The 22,734-nt window shown below is 39.1% G+C and overlaps 2 protein-coding genes across 3 annotated transcripts; both read right to left on the reverse strand.

The window, feature by feature from the left end:
- Window positions 1–751: 751 nt before the first annotated feature.
- On the reverse strand, window positions 752–9,407 carry LOC311052017 (ICOS ligand-like). Of its 2 annotated transcripts, none has more exons than XM_084066776.1 (5): window positions 8,960–9,407; window positions 7,253–7,594; window positions 4,919–5,212; window positions 3,398–3,556; window positions 752–1,569 (listed from the first exon to the last, which is right to left on the reverse strand). In XM_084066776.1, the coding sequence occupies exons 1-5, from the start codon at window positions 9,018–9,020 to the stop codon at window positions 1,427–1,429; spliced, it is 999 nt and encodes a 332-aa protein (XP_083922902.1). In that variant the 5' UTR covers window positions 9,021–9,407; the 3' UTR covers window positions 752–1,426. The 2 variants fall into 2 exon arrangements, with proteins under 2 accessions (XP_083922902.1, XP_083922901.1); XM_084066775.1 differs by having other exon boundaries at window positions 3,362–3,556.
- A 1,827-nt stretch (window positions 9,408–11,234) lies between these two features.
- LOC311052097 (uncharacterized protein) lies at window positions 11,235–21,108 on the reverse strand. The gene is made up of 11 exons (XM_084066906.1): window positions 21,092–21,108; window positions 20,915–21,007; window positions 19,072–19,156; window positions 18,786–18,882; window positions 18,494–18,619; window positions 16,912–17,067; window positions 14,759–14,846; window positions 13,903–14,657; window positions 13,768–13,796; window positions 13,489–13,521; window positions 11,235–13,384 (listed from the first exon to the last, which is right to left on the reverse strand). The coding sequence occupies exons 2-9, from the start codon at window positions 20,983–20,985 to the stop codon at window positions 13,774–13,776; spliced, it is 1,401 nt and encodes a 466-aa protein (XP_083923032.1). The 5' UTR covers window positions 20,986–21,007; window positions 21,092–21,108; the 3' UTR covers window positions 11,235–13,384; window positions 13,489–13,521; window positions 13,768–13,773.
- Between the last annotated feature and the right edge of the window lie 1,626 nt (window positions 21,109–22,734).

Genomic DNA, 22,734 nt, shown 5'->3' on the forward strand with positions numbered 1-22,734 from the left:
TTTTTGGGGATTCTACAAATGTCTTCTAAATCCTAACAGTTTTTTGAAAAAAATATGTATTTGGCCGCGGAACCCCGTCTCAAGATTTGCACAAATTCTTTTTTTTTCAAAACTAGCAGATCTACAAGCTCATGGTGCCGTGCTATGAGCTTGTAGATCTGCTATTTTTGAATAGCCAAAGTATAAAATAATGGTTTAAGTGGTTACACAGATGCGTTCCCGGTCTTAAAGGGTTAATGTGTTTCACGGGTTCTGTATGTGTTTCCAAACACTATTGCTCTGTTTCAGATAAGGTTCTCAGAACCTAACGTGGGCCCTGCTCAGGAGGTGGTACTAACAGAGTTCAAAAATAGTGAAAATAGCAGATCTACTCTCATCGCATTGCATCTTGACGCGTTGTGAGCTTGTAGATCTGCTATTTTTGGACGTTTTTTTTCCTTTTTTTTATGACATACCGTAAATATGTAATGGAATGGTTATAATGGAATAAACAAAAAAAGTAACGTAGTAAAAAACAGAAAGCCATTAGTCAGCAATTACCACACCCTTGTTGTGACATACAGTACAGGTGTTGCATAACTGGTATGGAGTGACACACACATGTTCACACATGAACATGGTTGAATGGAAAAAAGAAGATGCAAACGTACAGTATGAATCATTGCTCTAGTTTCACCACCAGGGGTCCTCTGTAACTCTGAGAGTGTACAAATGAAACCAAATGGACCCGCAAGGGTCCATTTGGTTTCATTTGTACACTCTCAGAGTTACATTAACACAGAGTTTACAGTGTAGATTAAGGTCTCAAACTAGAACCCTTGAACCAAAATGAGACTCTCTTGTATTACACTATGTCACGGTAAACAAAATATATGTTCAGTTGGAAGATAGGCGGGTGCTTCCTCCTCGTCTGGACGCTCCCATGAGCAGAGGGTGCTCAGTCACAGGAACCACTAGTTCCAAAAGGTTACCAGTGGAAGTGGCAGCGCTCCTAAATAAGAGAATGCAAGACAAGGTAACACTTGCTCATAAGGTACCCGTAATTAACACTTAATTTACGATGACTTAATACATTATTTAAGTGTCAATTAAGCATGAATTCATCATTAATTAACATCATTAGTTAAGCAAAGTTACTTAATACCTGAATCAATGATGAATTACAAGGAATTCATGATGAATTCATGCTTAATTAACGCATAAATAATGTATTAAGTAATCATAAATTAAGCATGAATTAAGGGTACATTATGAGCAAGTGTTACCCAAGACAAAGGCTCAGTTATTCAATCTTCAATTGTTGTTTTTTTCCAATAAAGAATGAATAACTGAGCCTTTGTCTTGCATGCTCTTATTTTGGAGTGCCGCCCGCCACATCCACCTCAGTGCAGTAACGTTTCCTAAATAATGTTCAGTATGTGTACATTTACACGTCTGTCTCAATCAAAGAGTCCACTTGCTCCAGGTCTACGGTCACACGGCGCTCCTTGTCCTCCAGGTCGTGCTTGTCAGCTAGATGGCGATGCTTCTTTTCCTCCAAGTGACACTTGTCCCCTAGATGAAAGTCCGCTAGATGACACATGGAAAAAGTAAACATTACGATCATAGATCACAATAATTCATATGGTAACCAGACATTTCGCCCTAAATCCATTTCACCCGTGTTTTTGAGCTGACATTTCGCCCACCCCCAGACATTTCGCCCTGACATTTCGCCCACCCCAGACGTTTTTCCCAGATATTTCGCCCACCCCCAGACATTTCGCCCGACATTCATTATAAATATATAATCAATCAGTTGTGCGAGATTCATTATAAAAGGCTTTATTTAAGAGGGGAATTTTCAGTCATCCGCGGACTTTTCGCCGATAAAGTATAGTTTTGGACCATGACGGAGGCGCGCCGACTCAGCAGACCTTGAGGCTGAGGAGTTGCGCCCGAGCGCCTCCAGGCACGAGTGCCCGCAACGACCAGCCGATGGTCCTGCTAGTCGACTACGCGCCGTCCGAGTTATGTACCGATAGGGACAGAATCGTAAATATTTTTCGTGGGGACTGCGTTTGCCCCACTGACTGCGTCTCTCTCACACACACACACACACACACACACACACACACACACACACACACACACACACACACACACACACACACACACACACACACACACACACACACACACACAGAGAGAGAGAGCTTTTATCTAACCCTAACCCTCTCTCATTCTCGCACACAAACGGCCAGCTAGCTTCACTATCTATGGGCGAAATGTCTGGGCGAAATGTCCGCGAAAATGGGCGAAATGTCTGGGCGAAATGTCCGATTTTTTGGGCGAAATGTCTGGGCGAAATGTCCGACTTTTTGGGCGAACTGCGGAATGGGCGAAATGACTGGTATTCATTCATATACAGCAGTAGTTCATAAGTTCAGTCAGAGTGCAGGATGTTTAAGTGTTGTGTGATGTACTGAACAAACTAAACGGCTTCATCATTACATTACATTACAGTCATTTAGCAGACGCTTTTATCCAAAGCAACTTACAATAAGTGCATTCAACATAGGTAGGGAACGAAACTACTAATCACCAGAAGTCTTAAGTGCATTTTCTTCTAAAACAAGCAACTAAGAGTATACCTAGCGCTAAGGTAAAAGTGCTATATATCAGCTACCTACTGTCTTAAACAGATGATAAAAATAGCAAAATCAAATGAGCAAGAGCTAAAACAAATAAGTGTTCCGACTCATCAAACAGAGGTGTGTGTAAGAGATACATAATATGTTGTGACAGCAGTGTTGATTTTGTCGACAAACTATGACGAAAAATGTTGGTCGACTACCTTTTTTCACTGACGAAAACTAAATAAAAACTAAATAAAAATTAAGCTATGATGACTAAAACTAAGATATTGACAATTTAGTCAACAAATAAAAACTAGACTAAGAAGGAGAAGAGATCCAGTAGAACTAAAAGACAAGTACTTTTATGTTTGGTTGCGCGTGGGTGTGCATGCTGAAAATAGCAGATCTACAAGCTCACAACGCGTCGCGACGCATTGTGAGCTTGTAGATCTGCTATTTTCAGCATGCAACCAAGTGTAAAATCAGCCATTACGACACCATCAAGGCACCGCCAACATACATTTTAGTCGACAAAATCAAGTGTAGATTTAGTCGACTATAATCTTATGATGTTTAGTCGACTGAAACATTTCAGATGAATAAAATATGACTAAAACTAGATAAAAATGTGCTGTCAAAATCAACACTGATATATTGTAAAAGAAAACATAGCCTACTCTACCATACACAATGGTTAAAACAGCACAGCATGCATTATAATAATGCATGCAATACGGGTATACCTTTGCATGTTGCGTAGTTTTTGTAGTTGTCTCTACCTTTGCATGTTGGGTAGTTTTTGTAGTTGTTGCGGTCCAGGTGAACCTGGTAGGCGATGGCGGCCAGAACCATGGCGCCCACCGCCACACACAGACCCAGACTGAACATCCACATGGCCTCTGTGGCTCGACTCTCAACATGCCTCACCTGGTCTCCATCTGTACCATACAAACAGTCAGTGGTGGAAAAAGTACTTGCATGCTTTGTTTTTTTTTACTTAAGTAAAAGTATCAAAACTGCAAGTAAAACTGTCCGGAATCCAAAATGTACTTTGATACAAGTACAAAAGTATTGGCATCAAAATATACTTAAAGCACAAAAGTAAAAAGTACTCATTATGCAGAATGTCCCATTTTAAACGTTTTCAAATGTCAAAAATGTATAAAACATCATTTGAAAATAGCAGATCTACAAGCTTGAGCTAGTAAGCATGAGACATCATTGCTATAGAGTGTTTGTTCAGTAACAGGAGTCTCTGCGTCTCTCCACCTCTTTGATAAACAGAAAATACATGTTCTGCTAGGTGACAAAATCAGGAGAGAGAACCCATTTATCAGCTTTATGTGTTATAGCGTTCAAGTTCCAATTGTGTCTGTTCATTACTTTATGTCATCACTTCCAATTTCACTTGTTTAATCTGTATCCCGACTGAGTTCTCTATCCTGATTGGATAAAACTGGTATCCTGACCTGAAAATTCTTTTTCTGTTTAATAAAGAGCTGGAGAGACATGGAGACTCCTGTTACTAAACAAACACTCTATAGCAGTGGTTTTCAACCAGTGGTCCGGGGACCACCAGTGGTCCTTGGGGGGGTGTGCCAGGGGGTCCCCAGTGAAATTAGTTAACATAGCGTCACAATCATTTCAAACACTTAGCATTGGCTATTCAAAAATAGCAGATCTACAAGCTTGTAGATCTGCTATTTTTGAAAAATCTTGAAAATGTGCAATATCTTTGAATGTATATATTTTTTAAAAGCGAAAATTTTCAACTCAAATCTTTGCTTCTGGGGGTCCCCTGGCACAAAACATTTTCAGATGGGGCTCCGCGGGCAAATATATATCAATTTAGGGGTCCTTGACATGAAAAAGGTTGAAAACCACTGCTCTATAGCAATGAGTACTATCAGAATATAGAGCTATTTAACACTTATTTTAACCAAAGAAAATCACTTACCCTACCTTAAGTAAAAAAAAATATTTGAGCTAAAAAGCATTATTTTGGCTATTTTTTGAAAAATCTTGAAAATGTGTGCAAATCTTTTAATATATATTGTTTTAATGCAAACATGTTTGACTAAAATCTTTGCTTCTGGTGGTCCCTGGAACAACATATTTTGATATGGGGGTCGGCGGCTAAATACATATAATTTTGGGGGTCCTTGATATGAAAAAGTTTGAGAACCACTGATATAGAAACATATGTTTTTCAGAAAACTGTTGGGATTTAGAAGACATTTGTAGAATGGGCTTCAGGTCTTAATGGGTTTTGATGTTACTTTCCCCCCACCCTCACTCACCGCTGATGGAGGTCAGAGTCTGGTTCATGGACAGGTTCTGGATGACACAGGTCACCCTGGTGTCCGGGGAGACGTTGACCGCCAGGCGGCTGGTGACGTTGTAGAGCGGGGAGCCCGGGTGCAGCGGGGTCTTGTGGGTGTTGACCACAGAGCCCTCGGGGGGGTCCTGGGTGTCGTTGATGAGCCACTGGACGGACGGCTCCGGGAAGCCCCCGCTGGACTGACACATGAAGTGAGTCACCTCTCCCAGAGCCTCTGGCTCCTCTCGCTCTATGAGAGGAGAGCTGAAGCTCGCTGGACACAGAGGGACAGAATACACAATATTATTATCCACTTATATCTCTGCTCAGTGGTGGAAAGTAACTTCCTAAGTACTGTACATAAGTACAATTTTGAGGTATTTGAACTTCACTTGAGTATTTCCAATTTCCAATACTTTTACTCCTACTCCAGTAACTCCACTACATCTCAGAGGCAAATAATGTACTTTTACTCCACTACAATTATTTGAAAACTTTAGTTACTATTTACTTTTCAGATATAAATGATTATATTGTGAAACATACATTAACCACTTTAGCCCTATTTTATACCTAGGCTATTTGAAAATAGACGATCTACAAGCTCACAACGTGTCACGCTCAAAACTCGTCGCGACACGTTGTGAGCTTGTAGATCTGCCATTTTCAAATATTTTTGTACTTTTACTTTTGGTACTTTAAGTACATTTTGATGCCAATACTTTTGTACTTTTACTCAAGTAAATTTTGAATTCAGGGACTTTTACTTAAGTAAATTCTGCAAATCTTTGAATATATTTTTCAAAGCGAACATTTGTAACTCAAATCTTTGCTTCTGGGGGATTCTACAAATATCTTCTAAATCCTAACAGTTTAAAAAACGCATGTTGCTATAATCAGTGGTTCTCAAACCGTTTCATGTCAAGGACCCCCAAAATGATATGTATTTGGCCACGGACCCCCATCTCAAAATATGTTGTTCCAGGGACCCCCCCAGAAGCAAAGATTTGAGTAAAAAAATGTTTGCTTAAAAAATAATAATATATATATATTCAAAGATGTGCACACATTTTCACGATTTTTCAAAAATAGCAGATCTACAAGCTCATAGGGCGGCACACGGTGTCACGCTATGAGCTTGTATATCTGCAATGTTTTTAATGGCCAAAGTATAGAAGAATGGTTAAAGTGGTTACACACAGATGTGTTCCCGGTTAATTGAGAACATTTTTCTGGTGATGTAGCTTACACCCGCAAACTGTCAAATCTGAGCAGAAAGAAGTCATCCATAAATAGCCTACGGCATTGATTTCTGGAAAAACACGTTGCAGTTGAGTTAAAAGTTTTATGTTTTGGCACTTTGCATGCCACAAACCACACGCCATTGAGCTCCATTGTATTGGGGTGACAGCAGACATGTTCTATGGCTGTCTGATCCATTTCTCTATCTGCCTCATTCCTCACAAAAACTACATGTAACATGTTTTCGTGCACTGCCCAGGGGTCCTTTTAGAGGGATCGAAAGCCAGTGTACAAATGAACCAAATGGGCCCTTGTGGGTACAAATGGTTCCATTTGTACACCCTCAGAGTTATGGGGTTCTGTGGCCCGGGCCTAACGCCTACAAAACTTTATATCAAAAGGGTGAACCACCGGGATAGAAACCCAAAAGTACTACAGGTTCCTTGAGCACCAGTGTTGATTTTGACAGCAAATTTTGATGTAGTTTTAGTCATAGTGTTTTGAATAAAATTCCATTTAGTATTAGTCATATTTTAGTCATCTGAAATGTTTTAGTTTTTGTCTAGTTTCAGTCGACAAAATATCATCAGATTATAGTAGACTAAATCTACAGTTGATTTAGTTGACTAAAATGCATTATGGCGGTGCCTTGATGGCGTCGTAATGGCTGATTTTGTGGCTGATTCTGATGTGGCTGATTTTGTGGCTGATTCTGTTGCATGCTGATGAAAATAGCAGATCTACAAGCTCACAACACGTCGCAGCGCGACGCGTTGTGAGCTTGTAGATCGGCTATTTTCCGCACGCACACCCTAGCGCAACCAAACATAAAATTACTTTGTCTTTTAGTTCTACTGGATCTCTTCTCGTCTCTCTCTAACATGTTAGTCTAGTTTGTATTTGTTGACGAAATTGTCAATATATTTAGTCTTAGTTTTAGTCATCATAGCTTAGTTTTTATTTAGTTTTCGGCAGTGAAAACATTTTTCGTCATAGTTTTAGTCGACGAAATCAACACTGTTGAGCACCAAGCAAGGTAGCAACCAAATCTTCAATCTAATTGGTCACTGACCTCCCGTCATGAGGCACACGTTGCACAGTGCAGGGCGTGGTTCCTGTCCAGAGACCATGACAAACAGGCTATAGTTGGTCCGGGACTCTTCTTTGGGGTCGGGGACAGACAGCTCCAGAGTGAAGTTCCCCGTGGTGGGAGCGTCCGAGGACACTCTGGTGCTGTTGGCGTCCAGCGCGCTCCACGTCCTCACGTGCAGAGCGTCCTCCCACACCGACCTGAACACCACCTCGTCCTCTGTCCTCCATTCAACAGAGACGTTCCCAGAGTCCAGTCGGAATCCGTCGGAAACGCAAGGTAACGAGACCGGACGTCCAACGATGCCGAAGACACACTCTTTATCTGAACATAGCAGAAAGATAGACTTTAACTGGATTTGTTCACACACTTTTCCGTCGATGTTTTTCATTTACTGTAACATTATTAAACCCATTAAGATCTGAGGCCGATTCTACAAATGCCTTCTAAATCAGTAGTTCTCAAACTTTTTCAAAATTACTTTCAAGATCTTTCAAAAATGTTCAGAAATAGCAGATAATAATAATAATAAACTTTATTTATAAAGCGCTTTTCGAAAACAATGTTGACAAAGTGCTTTACAGTGTCAAGATAAAACATCCATAGGGATAAACAACAATAGTCCATTTTAAAAATCAAAAATCTAACCAAAACATAAACGAACATACATAAAGACATATATTGAAAGTAACATATATAACAGAACTAAAATCTAGGAAAAGGCCTTGGTGTACAAATGAGTTTTCAAGAGAGATTTAAAAGATGACACTGACTTAGCTAGCCTTAGATCCACAGGCAGGGCATTCCAGAGCCTGGGTGCCCGGGCCACAAAAGCCTGATCGTCCCTGATGGCGAGGTTAGTCCAGGGAACTTCCAGGAGGGCCCTACCTGAGGATCTAAGGCTGTGTACCGGTCTGAGTGGCTCCAGCATATCAGAGATATAAGTAGGAGCCAGGCCTTGCAGGGCTTTAAAAGTCATCAGTAAAATCTTAAAATCAACTCTGAAACTTGCCAGCAGCCAGTGAAGGGCAGCTAGGATTGGTGTAATATGGTCATATCTCCTAGACTTTGTCAGTAGTCTATAGCAACAGAATTTAGCACCAGTTGAAGACGTGAGATCCCTTTTTTGCTGATCCCAGAATATAATGAAATGCAATAGTCAAAAACCTAAAATCTAAAATCTAATAGTCTAAAATCTAAAATGACACAGATGCGTTGCCCGTTTTAATGGGTTAATATCCTTAATGTTAGGCCTTCAACGATCATATTGATTATTTTCTTAGCGAGTATTCTATCAACTACTTTTGTTTAATTGATATATTTATTTTGTATTTATGAATTGACGCAAACATACTAATAATCGATTGAATCAGTCTGGAAAAGTATAAAACATGCCTTAAGTAAATGCCTATTTTATACTTTGTCTTACGTGTCACCCAAAAATAGTTAAAATAGCCGATCTACAAGCTCACAATGTGTTGCAACGCAGCGTGTTGTGTGAGCTTGTAGATCGGATATTTTAGGTGTGCGTCACCGGCACGCAACAAAGTACACAAAGCCCTTTAAACAGTGAATGTAAGCCATCTGTATAGAGACTCATCTGTAACAGATAAAAAGGCTAAACCACATGAAATCCAACGGTTCATAATTTGTCCAGTATGTTGACAAAGCTGTGAAGAGTCCTCTTACCCAAACATGCGCCGTCACAGAGGAAGGAGAGCAGGAGTCCTAAATGCCACAAGGAAGGCATCGCAAAGGGCAGGTTTGCGCATGTATGAGATAAAGTAGTAGTCCTTTAATATAGAAACACATTTACAGACCCATTTCCTCTCAAACGACTGACATTATTTCCATTTTCCTTTCAGTAATTCTCATACCTCCTCCTTATCCCTGGCTTTCCATAGACCTGCCTCCTCCTCAGATAAACTAGCATAAAGTCTACTTACATTTCTCTCCTCTGACTAACGACTCTAACACCCACACACCCACCACTGACTGACATCAACACCCAGGAGGTATGTTACTGTCATTCAGGTTGCAGCATGTTTTGGGCCCTGCCTTTGTTTCGCACTGTTGTCCCAAACAAGGTCATAATATCCTGGGACTTTAGTGGAAGTAGAACCTGCAGAATAAAACTACACAAAACCCCTACACACTTCCCCACTTAGAACCCTCTGTGGGTCTGTTCTGTAGGCAGGCCTATACTGGAAGCTGATCGTACCTGTTGGACAGCTTTTCCTCCCTACAAGGACAGAGAGGGAGGGAGGGGGGAGGGTGTTTTACTACCAGGCAGGTAGGGCCAAGTTAGGTCATTAGTGACGTGTTTCCTAAACATACCTTAAGGTCGGGACCTCATTTTAGGGTCACTGACCCATTTTTATATGGGTCATGAACAAATGTTACTTTTAAAAAAAAAGTTTTGTACAAAATCAAGTTATTATTATTTCAAAAGATTTTCAAAAATGAAATAAAATGTAATAAAAAATAGATATTCAGAAATGACAAATTATGCACATGCACACAAACAAAATCTATACATTTAAAAACACTTTTAAGAAATAGTGAAAATAGCAGGTCCACAAGCTCACAACACGCCACAATGCGACACATTGAGCTTGTAGATTGTGTAGCCCGTAGCCTCGACGACCCTGCAGGCTTATGCAAAAGGCTAAAATGTAATTTAGATAGCATGTTATGTAGATAGATGCCAGGTCATTGTTGACCTGGCATCCTATGGTGTGTTTAGTTTCAATGTACAGGTTATAGATTTTGGGGATATTATACTGTTTAGACTGATGATAGGTTCTAAGTTTACCTATGATCCTAGATTACTATGCATTTGGTGTTGTCCTTGCTGACTGTAAATCGCTCTGGATGAAGAGCATCTGCTAAATGCCTAAATTGTAAATTGTATATTTTCACAATGTCTTTAATAGGGCTTAATTACTGTTGGGGATAATTCATAACGTATTTTTCTAAGTTTGGGTCCCGGGGAGACATGAACACCAAGGGTCGGTTGCACCAAAAGGGATTAAATAAAGCTTAGTTTAGGGTTAATCAAAGATTTGTTGATCTAGGATTTATTTTAATTCGAGTTGTGTTGCACCACTTAATTTTAAGCATTGCTTAACAAATCTGTGATTTAAATCCTTAACCTGTGATTAAAACTTTAAACAGTGATTAAAACTTTAAACAGTGATTAAAACTTTAAACACTGATTATTTCATGGATTAAATTTTGTTGTGTGTCCGCCATCTTGGATTTGCGCTGTAAATAAAAAGGAATACTTCTTCTCTTGAGCCAAATATCATTAGAATTACTTTTTTATTCACTTTTGAGATAATGTGGGCAGGCGTGTTAAAAATATCTCCTGCAGCCAAAAGTAATGGCTTTTAAACCGCCTTTTAAATTCAGCATTATCATAACATTCGACTGGGTTTAGACGGTCCCTTATTTTTCTTTGAGCTACTCTTTCGTTTTCATGGAGCCATCTGATATATGCTGCCATGTTTACATTTAAACCACCTGTACTGCAACTTTAAAATTAATCCCTTACTGACGTTTAAATTGGAGTTTAAAGTAGTGGTGCAACAGGATTAACATTAATCCAGGTTTACTGTGAAAATGAAAACCAAGATTAAAAGGATGGTTTAAAACTAAACCTGGTTAGTGGAAACTAGGTTTAAAGTTTGGTGCAACTGGATTAATAGATAAACCTTGATTTAAACCAGGTTAAAGCTTAATCCCTCTTGGTGCAACCGACCCCAAATGTATCTTTTGGGTCTTGAGCTGAAAAAGTTTGGTAAACTCTGCACCAGTGTCCCAGGATAAATGGACCCTTGAGAGAACAAGGCCTGTTATTGGGAGAACTAGGCCCATTCCCCAAAACTGCATAATATGTCACATAAAACAGGCCATAGATTTTATTGACAAACATACCCCAGCTAGTAGTTAAATTGTTTAATTGATAAACATAGGACCTACTACAGTATACAAGGTAAGGTAAAGTCATTTATTTATAAAGCGCTTTTCAAAACAAATCATACAAGGTGCTGTACAATAAATACATAATAAAACAAGAACATCACATTCAAATAGTAACAATAAAAATAAGTTACAAACAGAGCAGCAAAAACAATACATAGAAATAACCAATAGAAATGAACAAGATTAGAAGCCAAAATGTTTGTTTTAGCAGCTTTTTATAAAGACATCGACTGACTGCATTTCTTAGGGTAGTAGTAAGCCATTCCAGTGGCTACAAAGTTTCGGTAGATCTGTTCCCAACAACAACCTTGGGAACTTGTACTTTTGAGGCTAAGTATTTTTAAGAGAAAGTACTCATGTACTATAACTCAAGTACACACAGTGGTGGAAAGAGTACTATTTTTTTTTAACTTAAATACAAATATCAATACTGTGATATAGAAATACTCTGTTAAAAGTAAAAGTCCAGAATTCAAAACTTTCTTGAGTAAAAGTACAAAAGTATTGGTATCAAAATGTACTTAAAGTACCAAAAGTACAAAGTACTCATTATATGCCCCATTTCACAACTTTTGAAATGTATACAAATCTTTTGAAAATAGTAGATCTACAAGCTCAGAATGTGTCGCATTGCGACGCATTGTGAGCTTGTAGATCTGCTATTTGTTTGTAAGTCTAGCCCTTAGGGTTTCCGAGATAAAAATACTTTAATCTGAGTTTTTTCACTTTCCCATTAAAGTCGATGGGGAAATTGAATGCACTAATAAATTATTATCAATTAAAATATACCACGTATCTCTAGCCTGGTAAACCCCCCTCCCTCCGGAAATCTCATTTGCATTTGATTTCAGGAAGGAGTCTGGCCTACAGGCCTAGATGGGCAATTTGGGAGCTGGGCTGGATTAGTACCTTTGACTGACAACCCCTTCAGCCCCTTCCCCACCACCAGCCAATGTGACGCAAGGATACTTTTAAAGGGGCAATGCCGAATATAGGTTGCTTTATTCGGATACATACGTGTCACTGCCCGCTCCTGCCGGTTCTCAGAATCTTATTTTTAATAGGCACTGTCATGATTTATTGACCACATATATGAAGTTAAACAACTAAATTCTATCCAAACGATATCTTAAAAGTAAATTCCGTGCCTCAAAAAAGAAGTTTGAGAGCGTTTTCTTGTTTTAAAACCAAAACCAAAAACAACGGACAGAAAACAATGGCTGCCGTTCCATTTTTGTCGGCTGCACCCGGTTCCACTCGAACTCGCCACCTGATAGGCCATCCTTCGCTGTCAATCACAGAACAATGAGCGAGGACGCTGATAGGAGGGTTCATGTTATGAACTCCAGAGAAACGCTCAGACAGGCCTGTAGGCCAGACTCACTGCTGAAATCAAATGCAAATGAGATTTCCGGAGGGAGGGGTTTACCAGGCTAGGTCAATTTGACATATGGCACGAGTGTGGGGGGAAAAAAAACGTGGGAGGAGTAGCGCGGCAAAATAAATCTAGAAAGAATAATAAAGTCGGAAGAGTAGGCTACTATAGTCTGGTTGCCATGTTAGGGCAACCACACTAATAAGACATGTTTACAGTATATAAAATTTGCTGAACAATAGATATCCACTAAACATCCGCATGATGGCAGCATATCCCATTGTACATTTGCATTAAAACAAGCCCTGATCAAATACAGTAGAAACAATATATTTTGCACTCCACCCTCATTGTCTATTGCTTGTATTTAAAACTAAACATGTGTGCTGTTGTAGAACTAAGCATTAGACCTGTACAATGTGTACAACTTTCAGGATTATAAAACAGGTAGCTCAAATCAAGATGTACTGTAAGCCTTGGAAAAGTGTTTTTGTATTATTATTATTCCAGATACTGTATGTCTCTCTAGTCTGAGTAAATGTCATGAAAATACCAATGTTTTTGGCAGACATGCTGTAGTTGTAGTTGTATGGAGGACTGTATGTGACTGGTTGTTGACACATGGTGCAGTCATCAGTGTGGAAACAGTTTATTTTCATAAACCACAACTTCCATCAGTAGTGGATTCTACAGTACATTTACCATGTGGTAGGAACACATCTGTAGTTGTTGGAGATACAGATGTTTTAAACCTGAGAAATAAATGTTTATTGTTGAGAGATATCAGGCAGTTTGTGAGACAGTGTTTGGTCATATACATTTATTAATGAAGTACATGAGTTCAGTGGCATCTTACCTGTGTATCTGGTCGTGATGGTCCCATTGTGACCTGACAATAGAAAAAAAAAATCCTAAATGAGCAAGAAGCGTTGTAAGAGCCATATGAGCCATGTTGTTTCTAATTTGTTGACGTCACTGCAAGGGCTTGGTCAAGGCCAAGGTTGCCAGGGTTGCCATAGGACTTGGGCAGTACAAGCGTCATTAAAAATAATTTCAATCTAAGGTTTGTCATCCAGGTAGCGTACATGTACACTCTTGTCAATGGTGTTAAGTAGAAGAATGTGGGAAAACAAACCTGTTGTTATAGGATGTTTCTTCTTCTTGCTGTAGAATAACGATAAGAACCCTCAGCTTATCCAATGGCAACATTACAATTTTACAGCAAGTATGACTGTATACTGTATAGAACGTTTTCTAAATGTAAACTTACCACGTTTTCTCTGACGACACCAATCATCTAGGAATGATCTTTTAATCCACAGCAGAATCACCAATCCAACATCAATACCGACACCAATAACCTCAGCAACAACAAGTCCAACAATAAAATCATGACCACCAACACCACCAACACCAACACCAACGGAAAAACCACCAAAGAAAGAAACAACATGCACAATATTAACATCATCATGAATACGAAAACCAGCACCAACAACATAGGCACGAATACAGATGCCACCAAAAAATAAAATAACAATTAACCAAACACAATAAAACGAAACAGCAAAAATACGAAAACTACCACGATGATAAAGATAAAAAACACCAAGATTAAATCTATAAATAAAACCACCAACAACCCCAATAGCAACAGCAGCAGCAGCACGAACAACATCAACTGAAATATAATCATCATCATCATCATAACGACCAACAACAAGAGCAACAACAATACCAACAACACCACCACCAACAACAATAAATAACATTAAAGAAAATGGAACATCAACACCAAAACCAAAACCAAGACCAATAACACCAACCAAAACACCAGCAACACCACCAAAACCAACACCAAAAACATCAAAAACAACAGAAGTAACACCTCCAACAACAACAACAACAACCACCACCACCACACCAATAAAACCAGTGACTGTTTGTGAATTTGAACTTTCTCCACATGTAGAATCATTTGCATGATTTCCTGGTTTCATAACATGAAGTCGCAATAGTGCACAGCTGGAATAACAGAGAACAAACATTTTAATTGGTTCATGTTTATTTTATGAATTTGTATGATGGACGAGGTTGGACTTGGCTCTTCTGTAAATGACACTCACTCTGTGTGTGGTTGACAAGATGTAAATGTACCATCTGAATATGTATCACCAGTACAGTTAGCACACACAGTATCTGTAGATGATGTTCCTATAGGAAAACAGAAACATAACCACATGACACAAAGAGAACATCATTCTTATTTCCAGTAAATACAGTATTCTAGGTGACCTGGTGATATTGTCAAGGTAGCGTACTAAAAAGTACAGTATGTATGTATGATGATGGCCTGTGTATACCTGAGGGTGTGTCCCGACTGGGAATTCTGTCAGACTATAGAGGTTGTTCACAATCAACATCCAAACATCTCTGTGTCTGTCTGTCTGTCTGTCTGTCTGTCTGTGTCCCTTTTATGCTCGTATATGGAGATCCCCAATGTCACCAATATTGCATTATTATCATAGTACTGACATTCTGGTTTAAGGCTGGGAAACCGAGTGTTAACGACCTACACCACTTGAAAAATGTTCAACGCAATCGATTTTCACCAAAGTGAGTGACAGCCCGTTTGCGTGAGTGCGTGTGCGTGTGGGTATATAACTTCAAGCAAAGATATTGCGCCAAAGCGATGTGAGTATTTTCATTACATCCAGTGTGAATGCACCTTTAGTCTTGTTAAGAACACAGAAGCAGACCCTGAACACTGAACACGGTAAAGGTTAATTTCTGCTTACATTTTTAATAATGGCGCCTTCTTTAATCCTGTGTGTCTTAGGGTGAGATGGAGATGGAAGTCCTGTGGACTATATTGGTGGTTGTTACCCTGTATCTGATAACTTTGACTGCCCTGACCCTCAGGGGGTACTAGACATCACTGAAAAACTGAAACCAACAGCAGCTGGACATGATGAAATCAGAACTACACTCATAAAGGAGGTAAAGGCCACTATCATTGACCCACTAACTTCTATATGTTCAACCTCACTGGCAACTGGTGTTGCACCAAACAACCTAAAGATAGCAAAAGGTCTATTTCATTATTACCGTCAAGATTCTGGAAAAACGTGTCTAGAAAATAATGCTCCATCATAACTCTTTACAACAACCAATATGGCTTCCGTAAAAAAACACTCTGCTTTACATGGCTTTACTTGACCTCACTGGCTACATTTACACTGCATAAGACAATAAGGAATATGCGCTGGGAATTTTCCTAGACCTTTCTAAGGCATTCGATACAGTCAATTATAATATACTATATCTGGACAAAGTTGTCCAGATATGGTTTTCAAGGTACTGTTCTCAACTGGCAAAAGAAAAAGTAACAGAATCCATTGAAAAATCTCTTCTATCAATTAAATATCTATAATATTGGAATCATTGCAAATAGACCACTAGGGGCAAGCCCAACTTACCAAAAGATGGTTTTTGAAAACCTTATGCCCATACCTAACTCCATGGCAAAAATCTAAAACTCGTCACCAAGTGCACGATCTTGATGATTTTGGCCGAATTCCCTTCCCGTCTTTGCTTTGTTCAAAAAAATAATAATTGTATTTTCTGCTCAGTATGTACTTTTTTTTAAATATACTTTATCATCTGTTTTTATTTATTTTTTATGTTTTTTCGTTTGTATTTAACCCATTGAGACCTGAAGCCGATTCTACATGTCTCCTAAATCCCAACAGATTTCTGAAAAACATATGTTTCTATATCAGTGGTGCTCAATCTTTTTATTGTCAAGGACCCCCAAAATTATATGTATTTGGCCACGGACCCCCAACAAAATATTTTGTTCCAGGGACCCCCAGAAAAAGATTTGAGTTAAACATTTTCACTTTAAAAATTCAAAGATTTACACACATTTTCACGAATTTTCAAAAATAGCAGATCTACAAGCTCGTAGCGTGGTGAGCTTGTAGATCTGCTATTTTTGAATAGCCCAAAGTGTAAAATAATGCTTTTTAGCTCAAATCTAAAAATGACACAGTTCCAGGTCTTAATGGGTTTATATGAATAAATTCAAATTGTATGTAATGTAAACAATGAGGTTCTCGTATAAGCCGCCCTAGGGTTTCTTTACCTCACCGGCGCAACAATTATCTGTCACCTTTCCCGTGGAAAGAAGTAGTATATTATGCATATGTATATATATTCTATTGCGCAAATTAAATCAAATCAAATTAGGCTATCGGTTTAAAAGAAGTAGACTAACCGTTTTGAATAATATATTGACCAGGACTGCAGCTGCTGTGTTTCTTTGTGTTAAAACATCCATTCTCTGTTTGGAACACACAGTAGAATCCCTCTGATGGTTCACACACTGCATTAGATGATGGTGTACATGGACTCTTCTCTCTCAAACCAGGACCTGTGGATTACATTGAGTTGAGGTTAAATATGAGAGCATAAAGCTTCTTAATGCAAAACTAAATGAAATTCAACAACAATTGTTGTTGCAGAGGGTTCCTGCAAGGTATTTCAAGGACCCCCAGTTTGACATGCATTAGGCTGCGGACCCCATTTAATGGCATTTATATGTCTAGGACCCCAATTTATATTATAAAATCAATGTTTCTGTAACTCTGAGAGTGTACAAATGGAACCTTGGTTCCATTTGTACACTCTCAGAGTTACAGACACATAAGGGTCCATTTGGTTCCTAACTATGCATCATTTAGCTCAATAATGCACAATAATATAGTAGCTGATAGAGGGAAATGACAGCCAAAATATTTATATTGTTCCAGTCTTCCATTGGCATTTTATCCTTGACATTTCTGTGAGAAGCATTTAACATGTAATCATTATGTATAATAAATTAAATCAAATAAAGTGCATGCCTTGGACTTTCTCATCAACAGAGAATACCTGATCACCTTAATGGAAACCACAACTATCTATCGCAGTGGTTCTCAAACTTTTTCATGTCAAGGACCCCCAAATTGACACTTATTAGCCCACGGACCCCCATATGAAAAGATATACCAGGGACCCCCATAAGAGAAGATTTTTACGGCTCTATAGCAGTGATTCTCAACCATTTTAATTTCAAGGACCCCCAGTTTTGACATGCATTTAATAGGCTATGAACCCCCATTTAATGTCATTTCTATCTCTATATCGTAAAAGCAATGCTAATGTAACTCAGAGTGTGTACAAATGGAGCCAAATGGACCCGTTAGGGTCCATTTGGCTCCATTTGTACACTCTCTGAGTTACAGACCCATAAGGGTCCATTTGGTTCCTAATATATCATTTAGCTGGGGACCCCCTGGAACTCCCTCAAGTACCCCTGGGGGTCCCCGGACCCCACTTTAAGAAACAATGATCTATCGTACCTTGCCAAACCAAACCAACGGTTTAGCTGGTAGAACTTGATCTCCTTCTGTTGTCAAGTAACACCAGCAATCTCTATGACACCCAGCCACTCACCTTTGCATCTAAGTGGCCCTTTTGAGATGGAAGCGCTGTCATTGTACTGATGAGACTCAATTATTATTATCCAAAAATAATTAGGATATTTATTTTTGGTCGTTAAGTGGCTCAGTAGTTAATGCAGACGTACTATTGTTTTAAAATGTGCAGCACATTGGAATAGACCCTATGACACATTAGGAGTCCATTAGTATACATTTAGGGCTAGGCTAATGCATTTATTTTGTAAACTGATTATTTTGAATGTCCGTGGCAAAAATGAAATATCAATGAAAATGTCCATCACGAGCTGCCATGGTGATGACCCCTGGTCGTATCTGCCCATTGTGTACTAATTACAATATTCACAGATAATGTACCTGCAGAACAGTTGTTACATGCAAAACAGTTTGTTCGTCCACTGGGCTGATCCAGGAAGGTTCCCCCAGGGCAGGGTTTACATGATGTTCCTGTGTACTGTGTGCAATGTTTAGAAACATGGCTTCCTGTAGGACACATCACATTTACATTTATATTGTTATAATTGAATAAATAACCTTGTAGCAGTTAAATAAAAAAAATACTAAACATTATTTACAAATGTAATGCTTAAAATATATTAACGCAAAACATGGAAAGGACAACTAGATAATTGTTTTAGTTTTTTAGTACCAGTTTCACACAATGGACAGCATCTCCCCTCTGCATTATACTCTGTTGCTTGGGAACAAGTGACAGCACATCCAACATCCATATGCATAATAAAAACCTATTGAACAAAGAAAACATGATCATTATCATTAGTTATCGTTTTTAATAAAACATTAAGATGTAAAGTATTTTCAAAGCTAGAAATAGTACAGTTTTGTTTCATTAAACTTCTGCAAAGATACATTTGAGATGTGTGAGATGTACAGGTGTGTGAGTGAGAGGCTGTTTCCACAGCTAATTGTATTACCAATAAGACAAATGAACCAATCACGCAACGTTTTCTCTCCATTTCAGATAAGGGAATAGGCCTGTCCAACACAAAGGTGGGATGTCTGGAAGAAAAAAGTAAACGGAAACTTATTGCATGTAACATTACATTGCAGGGTCATTATAGTGCTCAATTCTTTCACTATCATGTTGGATTAGGCCTGTTCTCTCACGCATTGAGACGCCATGCTGTGCGTCCGTGACCGTGACAGTACAGATTGTACAGATAGGACTGTGACAGTACAGATTGTACAGATAGGAGCGTGACAGTACAGATTGTACAGATAGGAGCGTGACAGCACAGATTGTACAGATAGGAGCGTGACAGCACAGATTGTACAGATAGGACCGTGACAGTACAGATAAGAACTGGTTTGGTCTGGTTTGTCTCTCAATCAAAGGTGTCACACAGTCAAGTCTGATTGCATACACTTATGTGTAAAAGTCATCTCACTATTTGTAATTTATTTACGGGGCAGCAGTGGCTCAGGAGGTAGAGCGGCCACTTGGTAATCGGAAGGTTCCTGGTTCAATCCTACCCCTGGGTTAGTGTCAAAGTGTCCTTGAGCAAAACACTGAACACGTAATTGCTCCCAATGAGCTCGTTGGTGCCTTGGTTTCTTGTGTTGTCGGTGTATGAGTGAAATGCACATTGTAAACCCCTTTAGTTAAAGGTGCTTTATAAATACACCATTTACCATTTACAAAGTCATCAAATTGAACTTAAGTAAAGTCATATCTTTTTGTTCACCCCTCTGCTCTCAGGTCTTTTTGATTAATGACAATGACTATCTTTATTTAGCCTACACATAGGTTTTGCTGTGAGAATATTTCTGATATGAAACATGAAAGCAGTAGAACACTAGATCAGAGATTTTCAAACTTCTTTATTCCTGGACCCCATTTTATTTTGGCAACCTCACACTTGACTAATGTAATTTCAACGTTGAAATAAAGCATACTTTGAATTGAATTGGAATGTGATCCCGGCTATAACCGGCTTAACGCAGGTTATAGCTACAGAAAGGTGTTTCTGTACACATTTGTAAATGGAAACATACAGTATCTAGCCTATATCTGTTGGCAGAACCTTAATACAAAATAATAATAAAAAATACGTAAAGGAAATGCATTCACATAATGCTTTTAAAAAACAATTCAGTAGTTCTCAAACTTTTGCGTAATTCAAAATTATCTTTTTTTTCAAAAAATGTTCAAAAATAGCAGATGTACAAGCTTGCAGCGCGGCACGAAGTGACGCGTGTGAGCTTGTACATCTGCTATTTTTGAATAGCCAACGCTAAAATTTAAATGGCACAGGTGCTTTCCTGGTTTTAATAGGTAGGCTATGCTTAATGTATAGGCCTTCAACGATCATGTCTATTGTTTTTCTAGCGAGTATTCTATTCTATCTACCTTTTTGATTAATCGAATAAACGAGAACAAGCTTGGTTTTTATATTCTATTTTGTATCCATGAATTGACGCAAAAATAATCGATTGAATCAGTCTGGGAAAAATATAAAATAGGCTTTAAGTGGTTAGTTAAGGCCTATTTTATACTTTGTCTTACATGTCACCCAAAAATAGTTAAAATAGCTGATCTACAAGCTCGCAATGTGGGGCAGAGCATCAGGTTGTGAGCTTGTAGATCGGCTATTTTACAGTAGGTGTGCGTCACAGGCACACAACAAAGTATACAAAGCCCTTTAAACAGTCTGTATAGACTCCTCTGTAACAAAAAATTGATAAACCACATGAAATCCAACCCGGTTCATAATTTGTCTAGTAGTATATTGACAAAGCTGTAAGAAGTCATCTTACCCAAACAAGTGCTGCTCTAGAAGTCCTAAATGCCACAAGGAAAAGGCATCGCAAAGGGCAGGTTTGCGCATGTATGAGATAAAAGTAGTAGTCCTTTAATATAGAAACACATTTACAGACCCATTTCTTTTCAAACAACTGACATTATTTCCATTTTCCTTTCAGTAATTCTCATACCTCCTCCTTATGCCTCCCTTTCCATCGACCTGCCTCCTCCTCAGACAAACTGCATAAAGTCTACTTACACTTTTTCGCCTCTGACTAACGTAACACCCACACACCCACCACTGACATCAACCCCCAGGAGGTATGTTACTGTCATTCAGGTTCCAGCAGTGGATGCTTTGGTCGCTACACGGGACACCATGCACACAAATCATGATGACATATAAGAGACAGACAGATATACACACTACTATACAGAATGTCATACAATCAGCTTACAGGTTACTGGTATGAAGAGTGAAAAATAAATGTACAAGAGAAGAAAAAGAAATAGGGGGGGGGGGGTAGGTTAAGACTTAGACTTAGACAGGGACCACAGCGTTTCACTGGAAATGTTTCATGCGCACGCGCAAGGTACGTCCAAGTCCAAGTACCCAAATGGTTACTTTGCATGACATGTTTACCGGTGCGTGCATGTAACGTCATTCAAATACCGTTCCCCTGAAAAAAGTAATCACCATTACACTTAGCCTACGCCACTGGGTTCCAGCATGTTTTGGGCCCTGCCGTTGTTTTGCACTACTGTTGTCCCAAACACGCGCGTCCCATACAACATTGGTTCTCAAAGTGGGGTCCCTTGAGGGAGTTCCAGGGGGTCCCCAGCCAAATGATAGATTAGGCACCAAATGGACCCTTATGGGTCTGCAACCCTGAGAGAGTACAAATGGAACCAAATGGACCCTTAGGGGTCTGTAACTCTGAGAGTGTACAACTGGAACCAAATGGACCCTTATGGGTCTGTAACTCTGAGAGTGTACAAATGGAACCAAATGGACCCTAACGGGTCCATTTGGTTCCATTTGTACACTCTCAGAGTTAAATTGACATAGATTTTACAATATAAATTGCGGTCCAAGTGATAGAAATGCCATTAAATGGGGGTCTGTAGCCCTAATGCATGTCAAACTGGTGATCCTTGAAATTAAAATGGTTGAGAATCACTGCTAGAGCCGTAAAAAAAACCTTCTCTTATGGGGGTCCCTGGCATATCTTTCGAAATGGGGGTCCGCGGGTTAATAAGTGTCAATTTGGGGGTCCTTGACATGAAAAAGTTTGAGAACCACTGCCATACAAGGTAAAGATATCCTGCATGGGACTTTGGGGCGTAGAACCGCAGAATAAAACTGTACACACTTTTCCACTTAAGAATCCTCTGTGGATCTGTAGGTAGGCCTACTGAAAGCTGGTCTTACCAGTTGGACAGCTTTTCACCTATCCTGGCATCGGCCAGACTGATAATGTGGATTCACTCTCACGTTCCTCCACGGTATCAGTCTGGATTTTGATGCTTTTCACTGTTGTACGGACAGCAGTTGAAACGTAGTCACTGATTTCTACTTTTGGTACTTTCAGTATATTTTGATACCAATACTTTTGTACTTTTACTCAAGTAAATGTTGAATTCCGGACTTTTACTTGTAACAGAGTATTTCTACATTGCAGTATTGGTACTTTTACTTAAGTAAAAAAATGTGAGTACTTTGTCCACCAGCACCACTGCTCATTTCCCATGCAATGTAAAAAAAAAAAGAAAAAAAGAACATCAACTTTGAGACATCCCTGAAGCGGTTCCTTCATTCATCCACCAGGTGGCA

Source organism: Gymnoscopelus microlampas (genome assembly GCF_963454915.1).
Source record: "Gymnoscopelus microlampas genome assembly, chromosome: 9".
Classification (NCBI taxonomy): Eukaryota; Metazoa; Chordata; class Actinopteri; order Myctophiformes; family Myctophidae; genus Gymnoscopelus; species Gymnoscopelus microlampas.